General features: G+C 41.6%; 1 protein-coding gene across 2 annotated transcripts in view; it reads right to left on the reverse strand.

Moving 5' to 3' along the window:
• Positions 1–12834, reverse strand: part of FREM1 (FRAS1 related extracellular matrix 1) — a 157676-nt gene that overhangs the window by 104894 nt on the left and 39948 nt on the right. For both annotated transcript variants that reach the window (XR_004959489.1, XM_036260930.1), the window contains exons 6-8: positions 8791–9114; positions 6348–6456; positions 2850–2981 (exon numbers count right to left, since the gene is read on the reverse strand). Coding sequence is in view for 1 of the 2 variants with exons in the window: in XM_036260930.1 (XP_036116823.1) it covers positions 2850–2981; positions 6348–6456; positions 8791–9114 (565 nt within the window). In the remaining variant the exon portion in view is untranslated. The remainder of the gene's footprint in view (positions 1–2849; positions 2982–6347; positions 6457–8790; positions 9115–12834) is intronic.

Here is a 12834-nt window from a genome sequence, read left to right on the forward strand (position 1 = left end):
AACTCCTCTAAGTCTCAGGTTCCCCACAGGTAAAGGAGGAATGATAATAGTACCACACGCTATAAAGTTGTATAAGATAAAGATATAGAATATTTTGCACCATATCTGGCACAAAGTAAATAATAAATATTAGTACTATTTCCTATCTTCTCAGAGCCCAGAAAATCATTGTCTGATGGGCTACTTCATTTATGCTCTATACTTCAGTTCAAAGTATTAATAAACATTGCTTCACTCTGTATAAACTGTTATAATTCTTGATGGCAGGTGCCTCATTACTCTCCGCACACCCCAGGGTTGTGTTAGAGACTTCAATGGAATAACGCTTAAACACCAGTATAATGGGCACTGCCAGCTACTTGCCCAATAGCCACTTTCTGCTTCTTGCTCAGTACCAGAATCCTAGTTCTGTTTGGAATGGCATGTCATCATTTTTTACAAAGCATGTCCCCAGACTCCATTGCACGTGGGGGTAGCATGTGAGTTGGTGGGAGATACAAGTGCAAGTTCTTGTATCAGACTCCTGGGACAAGTTGTTAAAGAAAGCAAAAGGAGAAACATCTGTAACAAAATTAATTAATTAATAATAATAACTTTTAAAAAAAGCAAACTTAGATGGCATAACTTTTTTCATCCTTTCTTCCTTCCTTCCTCCAATGCAGACCCAAGGCCTAGAGGTATAGGCACCATCGTGTGACCACCCACAGAGCAGAAAACAGCGTCTGCATCGTGGATATGGAATACCTACATGGAGACAACTTGTCACAAGAGGAAAATAATAAATTTTTAAGCTGTTATAATTGAGTTTCCCTTACATGCAGCTGAATATCCACCCTAACTGACAGACTGAAGCATAAGCAGACCTCGCACTGTCCTGTGATTAAGTACAATAATTTATCATTTTGTTTTTTAATTCAGAATTCCCTTATCACAAATGATGATAAATAAGAGCTCTTTTTCCACTTTATAATTAGGCAAACTTAGAGGATAATTGAATTAAATCCTCTGAGCTCATTACAATGAGTAGACTATATCATCACAAAGTATGTCTATTATTTTTATTGGGCCCATTAGCCTTAACTACCTTCCTTATAATTATAAATTCATTTAAACTATGGTAACTGCTTCTAATATTATAATAACATAATGATTACCAAAATATTTTTTAAAGCATATTTTTCTGGTTTTCAATACATTTCTCGGAAACAGAGAAATGAGAGGGAAATATTTTGTCTTCCAAATGGGATAAGATAATTAATTAAGAAGTATATTTTAGAAGGAGCCCAATAGGCATCTGAGCTTTAAATAATGAGCCAAAGAGCATACAGTGGAGTAAAGACAGCCTCTTTAATAAATGGTGTTGGGAAAATTGGACAGCTACATGCAAAAAAATGAAACTAGACCATCAACTTACACCATACACAAAAATAAACTCAAAATAAATAAAAGACTTAAATGTGACCCGTGAATCCATAAAAATTCTAGAAGAAAATGTAGGCAACAAAATTTCGGACATCATACGGAGCAGAATTTTCACTGATACATCACCTAAGGCAACAGAAATAAAGGAGAAAATGAACACATGGGACTACATCAAACTAAAAAGCTTCTGCACAGCAAAAGAAACAATCATCAAAATGGAAAGGCAACCCACTGTATGGGAGAACATCATTGCCAATGATGTATCAGATAAGGGGTTAATTTCCAATATATATAGAGTGCTCATACAACTCCACAAAAGGAAGACAAAGAACCCAATTAAAAAATGGGCAGAGGAGCTGAATAGACACCTCTCCAAACAGGACATACAAATGGCCAAGAGACATATGAAGAAATGCTCAACATCACTAATCATCAGAGAGATGCAAATTAAAACAACAATGAGGTATCACCTCACACCTGTCAGAATGGCTGCCATCAACAAATCATCAACAAGTGTTGGCGAGGGTGTGGAGAAAAGGGGACTCTAATACACTGCTGGTGGAAATGCAGACTGGTGCAGCCGCTATGGAAAACAATATGGTGCTACCTCAAAAAATTAAAAATTAAACTTCCATTTGACCCAGTGATCCCACTGCTGGGAATATACCCTAAGAAGCCTGAAACACCAATCAGGAAGAATATATGTACCCCCATGTTCATAGCAGCACTATTTACAATAGCTAAGATCTGGAAACAGCCCAAGTGTCCACCAGTAGACGAATGGATAAAAAAGCAGTGGTACATATACACAATGGAGTACTATGCAGCTGTAAGAAGAAAAGATCTCTTATCCTTTGAGACAACATGGAGGGACCTGGAAAGTATTATCCTAAGTGAAAGAAGCCAAGCAGAAAAAGACAAATACCACATGATCTCACTTATATACGGAATATAATGAACATAACAGTCTGAGGAATACAGTAGACCCAGACACATGGAAGTAGGGCACAGACTGACATCCCTCAGAAGAGGGGATGGGGGTGGGGGGGTGGGAAGAGATAAACCACAGAACTTATATGCATGTATGCATGACCAATGGACATGGACAACTAAGCTGGGGACAGGGTGGAGGGGGGGTGGGATGGGGAGTGCCAATGGGGTAAAAAGGTAAAATATCTGTAACAAAAAAATAAACAAAAATTCATAAAAAAAAAAGAAAAAATAAATAAATAAATAAATAAATAAATAGCCAAGCATAAGGCACCCTAATCCAAATGCTGATGGTTTCATGATCTCTGGATTTGGGGGATATGACAATTCATTTAGAATGGGGTCCAAGAGATGCTGTGTATATTCTATTAAATATGATTTGCTTTTGCAGAGCTTCTCCTTGGGTTCCTTTCTAGCTTACGGGGCTGATCACTCACCTCTTACTGTGAGCCGCCCGTGCTGCAGGCCGTCCACGGTGACGAGCTGTACCGCACGAATGTCATCATTGTCGACAATCTGAAACTGTTCCCAGGTGATGGCTCGTGACTGCCCCTCCAGGAGATTCAGACCTACCAGACAAGCCAAAAATGATCCATGACATGCCAGTCAGCACACTTTGAGACAAAATTAATGCATCTCAACTCACAAAACTAGCTGAAAATTATATTTTCAAAAGTTTTTCAAGAAACCGGAATTTAGCTTTTATTTCTAGTAATATTTCCATTTTTAGTGCCATGAACTCGTCTGACAACTTGTGATACGTCCTTTAGAGACATGACGGTGCCAGGAGACACATGCCAAAGGAAAGAGCAGATGTTATGCTCACAGCGTCTCTAGTTCAAAAACGTCCACAAGGAGTTTTCAAAGGCTACATCCAGGTATTTGTGGGCACAAGAGTCAGAAGTAGTTTTACATGTACAGCTGACCCCTGAACAACAGGAGTCGACTGCACGGATCCACTTACACAGAGATTCTTTTCAATAAGTACTGTAAATGCATTTTATCCTCCTATGGCTTTCTCACTGATGTTTTCTTTTCTCTACCTTGCTGCGTTGTAGGAATACGGTATATAACATACGTAACATACAAAATATGTGTTAATCTGCACTATGGCGAGGCTGCTAGTCAACAGGAGGCTGCTAGTAGATAAGTTTCTGGGGAGTCACAAGTTATACACAGATTTCCACTTCACAGGGGGTCAGCACCCCTGACTCCCACGTTATTCAAGGGTCAACCGTGATTTGAGTTCACAAGCAGCCCACAGGACAGAATACAAAGTGGTTAAATACGCAAACACAGAGCTACTGCGCAAGGGGAGTTTAATGGTGTCAGACACGAAGAGTCTGACACTTTCCAGTGAGGGCTATATTTTAGTTCAGACCCTGATAAGGAAGAGACTTTTGTAACGAAAGGAATTAAAATGAAACCTTCTCCTTGGACCTAGCATGCTGGAGGAAGTCTGGGGAGATGAAGCAAGAGCTGCTCAGAACAAGAATTTAGATTCCAGACTAAACATTCTGGGTGGAGACAGGGCGCACCATCCGATACCAGCGGAGCTGGGAGCCAACAGATCACAGAGAATCTTGAAAGGAAAGAAAACTTTTTGAAAAATGAGTCGATAAAATGTAAAGGCAGCGCACTAATGGGCCCCGTTAATGCTTTCCCTCGAGTGTGCCCCGCTTCCCCGCCTCCCTGACCTTGGCCTCCTCTCTGGGGAGCCCCTCAGTCCCCTCAGTTTAAAGCCCTGGATGCCTCTATTGCATCGTCTTCTGGTCTGGAACGAGGGCCAGGCTTTGACATGACCTCCCTTGTGCCAGGTCCGATACCTTGGGACTCAAGATATTTGCATCACAGCTGATAAGAGGTGCCAGGTAACAACCTGGACATGTGGGGGTTGACATCCAGTGAGGCAAAGTGGCCGAGATGAGACAGGAGATGGGAAGAAGTTGACAGGTTGTTAACCCTGTGCTCCACCCCACCCCGACTCTTCCCACGCACGGTGATTCTATCTCCTCTGAAGACATCAGCGCTACCAAACCATCAGCAATTTATTTTCTTGTAAACCTGTGACCAGCTCAGTCACACCACCCTGACTTCCCTTTCCCCCCTTCTCCTGTTTTCAGTGCAGGCTTCATGCATGCAACCTGCCTCAGCAGCTGTTGCTAGGGAACCTGGACTAAAACATACAGCACATTAATGGAAGGAGGGAGGGAAGGAAGGAAGGGAGGGAGGGAGGAAAGAGGGAAAGAAGGAAGGAGGAAGGGAGGGAGAAAAGGAAGGAAGGAAGGAAGGAAGGAAGGAAGGAAGGAAGGAAGGAAGGAAGGGAGGAAGGGAGGAAGGGAGGGAGGGAGGAAGGAATTGAAGGCCAAACCGGTACATACAAAGAATCTCTGGGACTGGTAAGAACAGTTTTGAAGCTGAGAGTACACAGTATGACACAGGACAGGCGTCACAAGGGACACAAGAAAAGAGCAAGCAAGAAGACTGAAAGTACATGTAGCAAAATAGTAACAGTGGCTGTGTCTTCATGGGGAAGTAATAAATTATTTTATTCATTCATTCCTATTTCATTCATTTCTTCTTGATCATTCATGACTATTCTTTTTCTTTTTCTTTTTTTACTATTTATTCTACTTACTGCACTTTCCAAGTTTTCAAGTTTTCAATGACGAACACACAAGTTCATAATAAGTAAAAATTTATTTTAATAAGTAGTCTAGCCTAGCCTGTGTAGTTCAATGATTGAGCATCAGCCCATGCACCAAGAGGTTGTTGATTCGATTCCTGGTCAGGACACATGCCCAGGTTGTGGGCCCAATCCTCAGTGGAGGGCATGCAGGAGGCGGCCAATCATTGTTCTCTCTCATCAATGTTTCTATCTCTCTCTCCCTCCCTCTCTCTAAAAAATCAATAAAGAAAATATATATATATATATATAAAAGTAGTCTAATGTCCAGAGTAGCCAAGACCAGATTTGGAGTTCTCTTCACAGGCCTGGGTTTCACAGATCCCACATATATACAGACTATTAAGTCTCTATGCTCAAGCAATAATGCACTTAATATGTGATTATTACTAAACTGTAGGTTACCGATTTCTTCTTTTCTTTCATTATCCCTCTAACAGAGATAGATGAGACATACAGTCAATATTATAAATCAAGGCTGCTCAACCAGTGTTCTCCATCTCTATTGAAACTTATATACATACAAACACACAAGTGTGCATGCATATACCTACATGCAAGCACACACACATACACATACACAAGCATACACACAAACACAAGAGGTAATGTATTTAAGCTGCCACCTGAGAATTTAAATCAGACACAGATATTATCCCCTTAACAGAACCTACCACCACTGCTTATAAGTATGTTTTGAATACTATAGATGGGATTAGTGGGAAAAAATAAAATCTTCATTTACACTCTACATTTACATCTGACCTAAATATAAACATTGCATTGTCAGTTCTATTAAAAATGAGAGGCAGAGCAAAGCCTCCTTTTAAAACAAATAAAGCAGTTTAATCTCTTATTTATATATTGTGGTTTCCATGCAACCCAACTTAAAAATAAGTCAATGTAGAGGGCACCAGTGTATGCCTTCCTTCGACCCCTCTGAACAGTTTGAGTTGGAGATGTTCCCTCTCTCAGTCCAACTATAGCTCAATGTCACACACAGTCACCTTTTTTTTTTTTGGCTCATTCAGGTGAAAGTTGTCTTTTTAGCTTATCTCCTGCCAAAGAAAGAACTTGTCTCCAGGAATCAGGAATCCTGGATTTAAATTTCTCACCCTCCTGGTAGGAAAAACAAAACAAAACCAGCTATCTGATACCCCACCCAGTCTGGGTTTCAGTTGCTCCATGTGTAAAATGGGAATAAAACTGCCTTTCTTTCTGTTGCTTGACACCCTACATTGAGCTGCACCTGTGTTCCAGGACACACGTGGGGCATTCGTATCCGACGTTCTGACGGAGATGTGGACGGTAATTGGTGTGCTCCTTTCGAAGAAGAAGTCGTATACCTCCAACTCCACCTGTAAACAAGCAGTTGCATATGAACCACACACTGAGATCTTAGAGTATAAAATACCATCACGTCTGGGGTTCACCACAGACAGAGGCTGCTGTTGCCTGATCTCATTCTTGACAACCTGATCTCACTTTTTCAGGCTCTAGATCTTGTTCCTTAGTTGATCTGTATCTTTTAATTTTCTTCTCCATAAAAGCATTCTTAACCTGAAATAAGCAAATGTGCTGGGGAAAGGTCCCTGCATCTGCTCAGGAGACTATGTTAGTTCAGCATGAGACCAATCAAGCCTCTGTCAAAGGTATTGGGTCTAGAGCACCAGGGGGTGATTTTGACTCCCCAGGGGAAATTTGGGAATGTCTGGAGACATTTCTGGTCTCACATACGGGTATGTGTGTGGAGGGGGTGCTACTGGCATCTAATGAATAGAGACTAGGGATGCTACTAACATCCTGCCATGCGTAGGACAACCCCCACAACAAAGAATCATTTAATCCAAAATGTCACCGGTGCTGCCGTTTGAAGACCCTGATCTAGACGCCTCTATCTCACTGGTCATATTTTTAAATATCAAGATTTCATTTGCTTCCAAGAAATCCATAACTACTAAGTAGGGCTATGATAAGTTTTGAGCCTTATTGTGTGATATATGTGTATTGCACCAGGTGTTGACAGAGAAGGATGAGATATGATACAGAAACAGAAGACACACTGCCTACTCAGGAAGAATGTGGTCCATTTGAGAGGGTAGGAGAAATGATCAGACAGCAGCACATTAGCAAATACAACATAACAGGAGAAACAGCTTCAAGGGTGCCAGAGGAACAGACTAAAAACAAAACTATACTGAGGTGGGAGAAGTATTTTCGCAGATGTAAGATAAACATTAGGTTGAACCACCTGAAACTTTATGTACTCACCAAGGAACTTTCTTCTCAAATAGATGTAATCCCTAGTAAACTGAGTTTGAATTTCCCAAAGAGGCAAAGTGACTGAAAGAATAGACTGACTTGGTGTTACAGCCCGAGAAGGTCAGCGGTTTCAGGAGCGCTGGCCCCAGCTCAGCCCTCACAGTCCCACCGCAGGTGGCTGAGCCAACAAAGTCCTGCTGAGACCCAGGGCTTCCCGCCCACAACATTTGAAAAATGCATAATCTCCACTGAGATAATTGAGTTACCTTCTAACAAAAATATCACCTATTTGAACAAGCTCTGCGCTGAGATTCTATTTCACAGTGATGGAAAATGTGCACAGGAAGCAGCAGCTTTATTTGTGAGCTGCAGGTAAACCCAGACAGCTAATGGGCAATTACCTTATAATATGGAAGGAAGAAGTGAGGACAGGAAGCAAACAAAGCTGCCACTTACTATTATGAAATCAAGAAAATGAAAGCAACGGGCAGAACACAGCACTTATCGTCTGAAATCTTCTGTCTGCCCTTGAGACTAAATGCTGCAAATGCCTAAATTAGATGGAGGACAATTGTAACCCCGGGGACGCTCATTTTCCTTAATAACCCTGAACTCAAGAATGTATCAATCTGCTCATTTACATTTCAACTTGCTGTTAGGTCTTTAAGTACGTGACAGGTTATTATGTGCAAGTCTGTAACCAGCTGTTATCTACTCCCACTGAATACAAAACCAGAGGAAAGAGGCTGAAATGGCAGCAGGAAAGATTTAGATGAAATGGAAAGAGGATTTTCCTGATAGAAAGCATCAGATAGTGAAATTAGTTATCATAGAAGACTGTGCAATCGTCCATCCTAAGTCAGTGCTATTAATTAAAATAAAGGGCACCAGTAAAACACTTTTACAAACAAAAAAAGGATAAAAATGTTAAACAAAACTCATCTCTAACTTCAGTGGTCTATGTAATGCAGAAAGGCTGTGGGGGTCAGCGGAGTTCTCAAACTGGTGAGCCCTGAGCCAACTGCGGCCCTTAGACATATTTTGTAGCTGGCAGAATATAGTTTAAATTTTTGAATATGTTTTCTATATTTCAAAATTAAAACATTTTTACAAAGTAGACTTCTAACTTTTCTTGACAGACAAGAGCTTTAGCAACACTCGGTCCTCTGCACCAGCTGGAGCTGAGCTGCAGCTGTTTGAAAAGGCACCAGCTCCGTCTTCAGCTCCCCACAGTGTCCTGCAGGAGGGCTTGCTGATGTGTCCCACCAGCCTGGCTCCTCTGGGCATCTGAGTTTGCATCCTGATCAATGGTGACTGATTCTCTGCAGAGGCAATGAATATACAAACTAACCCGAAAGCTGAGGGCAGGGGCTTCTTAAATAACTCTGAATCCCAAATAGGCTAGAAGCTATGTCTCTCTTCCTTCTTACCTCATAATGTCTCCTTTCAGAATGGCTGCTGTTTGGTGGCCGATAGGCAATCTGCAAATCACTGAGATCTTTCCAGGTGAATGAAGAGACTGGTCTGGTGTGATCCCACAGGTGAGTTACAAAGCCCTGCACTGGGGCTTTAGTAATATTAAACACCAGCAAGGGTTTGGGGGTCTCATCCTCTTCACAGTCCAGAGCCGATGTAGTCAAAGAGGTTAAGATGAACTGATCCACTTCCAGAATAAACGTGGCCATGAATGCAGCCCTTGGAATCTGATTAGGAATGCCAGCTCTCACATAGACGGGCAACCACGCACTCTCTGACTTTTGAAGGAGAAAGAAAACATGGAGGGGAAACGGCATAAATAAAGCTGGATCACACAGGTGAACAGTGCGCTATTGAACCGGCCCTCAGCCGAGCGGTGCATCTGCTGGTGGTCTGAAACCTGCCGCACATTCGGATCACGGGGGAGCTTCTAACACCTTCTCATGCCCAAGCTCCCTCTCTAGAGTTCTAATTTCATTGTTTTGAGGAGAGGACCAGAAAACTGGTATTTTTAAAGCTGTCTGGTGACTCTAGAGCCAGTGTTGAGAAATGGCACCAATTTTGGCATCAGCAGGAACTGGGCTTTTATTCTGTCTCCACCACATAGGATCTGTGTGACTTTAGACGTTATTTAACGCCCAAATCTCATTCCCCCACCTGTAAAATGGAAATACTAGACTCCCCCGCCCCCGCCAAGCATTAAGTGAGGATTAAAGAGACAGGAAAGTAAAAGTGCAGCAGTAGCCAGCACACATTGCCAGCACCCCCTTCCTGTCATGTAGCTTTAAAGCAGGCAGACACAGAATGGAGGGAAATTCCTTATCACTCAATACTCATGCAACGGAAAAATGGTTACCAGTTTTCTAGTATGTTAAAACCCTGGGTCTCTGAGTGAAAAGCAGGTAACAGGAATTGCAGGTGACCACTCAGGTCACAATGCACCGTCCTCAGATGAGAGGCCCTCAGGATGGGGATCTCCAGAGAAACCATGAACATGCACCGTGGGATCAGAGGGCGCAAGTGCTCCAGGTGGGAAGACTCTTCACAGCAGGAAGATGCTGCTTATCATGGGGTTTGATGTTTCCCGTTGCTGGGAGTCACATTGGTTTCACACTGCTGAACACTGGCTAATGGACAAGGACTTGTATTCTGTATATAACAGAATGTTAAAAATGGGATTCTTCTTGGCTCTGCCTCAAATGAAGAGCCAATAAGGGAGATACCGGATTTCAAAGTGAGTGTGAGACAGACACTGTGGCAGAGTTTACACACCCTCCTGCCCACGGCGACAATACGAAAGGGTTGGGAGAGGTAAGAGGAAGAGTTTTTTGAGAGAAGAGTGCTGTGTTGTGCTGAGTCACTCCCCCGACACCAATGCCACCAAAGAAGACAGGTGAGACAATGCTCCATCCCTTGTCTCAGGTGTCAGGGAGAAGTTTCCTTAACCTGTGTCTTTTACAGGTGGGGCACACAGAGGGCTGATGCTGGGCTGGCACCTGAGGAAGCTAAGTGGCCGAAGCAGGAGAATAATGGTGGCTGTGCTGGGATCAGCTCTAGTCCTTGTGTGTGGCAGGGAAGACCGCATGAAGGCTCCCAGGCATAAGCCAAGTGGGACAGAGAGTTGGTCTGGGGTCATCATGGACCCTGACCTTTAGGATGCATCCTTGAAAGGCCAAAAAAATCCCAGAAGCAAGAAGCTGGAGGTGGAAATCATATCCTAGGAGCTGCAGGAGGAATTACAAGTGACCACTCAGGCCAGAAATACTTCCTCCTGAGATGAGACATCTATGGGTAAGAAGCCTCTGTAATGGGGTATCTCCTGAGGAACCATGGAATCGCCCCAGAGACAAAGAAGCAGCTTGAAACAGCTGCCAGACTCAGAGAGCATGAAGCCATATTGCAGAGTGCCTGATCAAATAAGACCTCCCTCCCCAGCACTGCCCCAAACCACCTGCCCGCAGCTGGCGGTGCAGAAACTAGCCAGCACCGCTCCACAGAAGAGAGACACGCGCGAGAGAAACAGAGAAGACGACAATCCGCATCCCCCACGCCTGGTATATGAAGATGAATGATATACTGATACACCCCAGGGTTTAGAGTATCTGTTCTTCACATGCCATTTAAAAATCGACTTGAAGAGTCATAATTTGAAAATTCAAAAATGAGGAAATCACAGTATAAAAGGACAGGAGCTGAACAATAAAACCAATTAAACACAGAGGTAAGACTAAATAAATATGTTGCCTTCAACATGTTAAGAAAATGAATACAAATGTCAAAAGACCTTACTTGAAATAGAAGATGTAAGAGATAACATGATGTGAGAAATAATGAGGTACAACAATCCTATGTCAGAACTAAAACTGCGGATTATATGAACAAAGCCCAGGAGGGAGGCAGCGGCCAGGAAAATGGACCAAGAGGATCAATCCTCATCATCTACAGAAAGGAGTCAGGTGAGCTTGTTATTTTTTTACTTTAAATATTAAAATAATAGGTTAAAGAATTTTTTTAATTTAGAATTTAATCCTAATAAAGTATAAAGTGGGATAAAGGGGTTCCAAACAAATACAAAGCCAAAGAAAATTTAGCCTATATTGTAAAATAATTTTTGTTTTGTTTTGTTTTATTTATTTTTGTTACAGATGATTCCCCTTTTTTCCTCATTGACACCCTCCTCCCCATCCCCAGCTTTGTTGTCCATGTCCATCGGTTATTCGTACATGCATGTAAGTTATGTGGTTTATCTCTTCTCTCCCCCCACCACCCCCTCTTCTGAGGGTTGTCAGTCTGTACCCTACTTCCACGTCTCTGAGTCTACCCTGTTCCTCAAACTGTTATGTTCATTATATTCCACAAATAAGTGAGATCATATAATATTTGTCTTTCTCTGCTTGGCTTGTTTTGCTTAGGATAATACTCTTCAGGTCTCTCCATGTCGTCTCAAAGGATAAGAGATCTTTCTTTCTTACCGCTGCATAGTACTCCATTGTGTATATGTACCACTGCTTTTTTATCCATTCGTCTACTGATGGACACTTGGGCTGTTTCCAGATCTTAGCTATTATAAACAGTGCTGCTATGAACATGGGGGTACATACATTCTTTCTGATTGGTGTTTCAGGCTTCTTAGGGTATATTCCTAGAAGTGGGATCACTGGGTCAAATGGCAGTTCAATTTTTAATTTTTTGAGGTAACACCATATTGTTTTCCATAGTGGCTGCACCAATCTGCATTCCCACCAGCAGTGTACTAGAGTCCCCTTTTCTCCACACCCTCGCCAACACTTGTTTGATGATTTGTTGATGGCAGCCATTCTGACAGGTGTGAGGTGAAACCTCATTGTTGTTTTAATTTGCACGTGAGATAATTTTTAATAAGCAAAGCAGAAAACAGAATTTTAAAAACCTTAAATGTCTATTATTACAAAAATATAGCTCATATTCCCTTCTTTAAGACAAATATTCTGAAATTAAATATTCAGTTATATGTGTCTTGTATGAGAGGCATTTAAAATAAAATTATATACAAAGATTAGAAGTGTAAAAGGGTGATTCAAAGTCATCATGTAAGAAAGAAAGAAAAAAAAGTGACCATATCACTTCAAAGAAAGATAAATCCAAGGCAAGAAGCATTAAAAAAAGAGTGTGGGTAGTTGATATGATAATTTATACAAGACAAAGCATCTTATAAGCATCATTATATTTAATATTATTCTGGCCAACCCAATGGAGAAAAGACCAGAAATAACAGGAATAATTACTGGAAAAGAAAAGATAAAATTATCATGATTAGTGAAAGATATAATTATGGTCTGTAAAAGCCCAAAGAATTGAAACGTTCTTAGAATAATTGAATTCAAGAAAGAAGCCAGAAAGAAGAAAATTACACCAAAAAATAGCTTTCCTAGTTATCATCAGTTACCGATGAGAAGATATAATGGAGGGAAAAGAGTCTATTCACAATAATTGTACACAAACAAGCTGCCTAGGACCGG

This window comes from Molossus molossus, unplaced genomic scaffold, assembly GCF_014108415.1.
Source record: "Molossus molossus isolate mMolMol1 unplaced genomic scaffold, mMolMol1.p scaffold_m16_p_14, whole genome shotgun sequence".
Classification (NCBI taxonomy): Eukaryota; Metazoa; Chordata; class Mammalia; order Chiroptera; family Molossidae; genus Molossus; species Molossus molossus.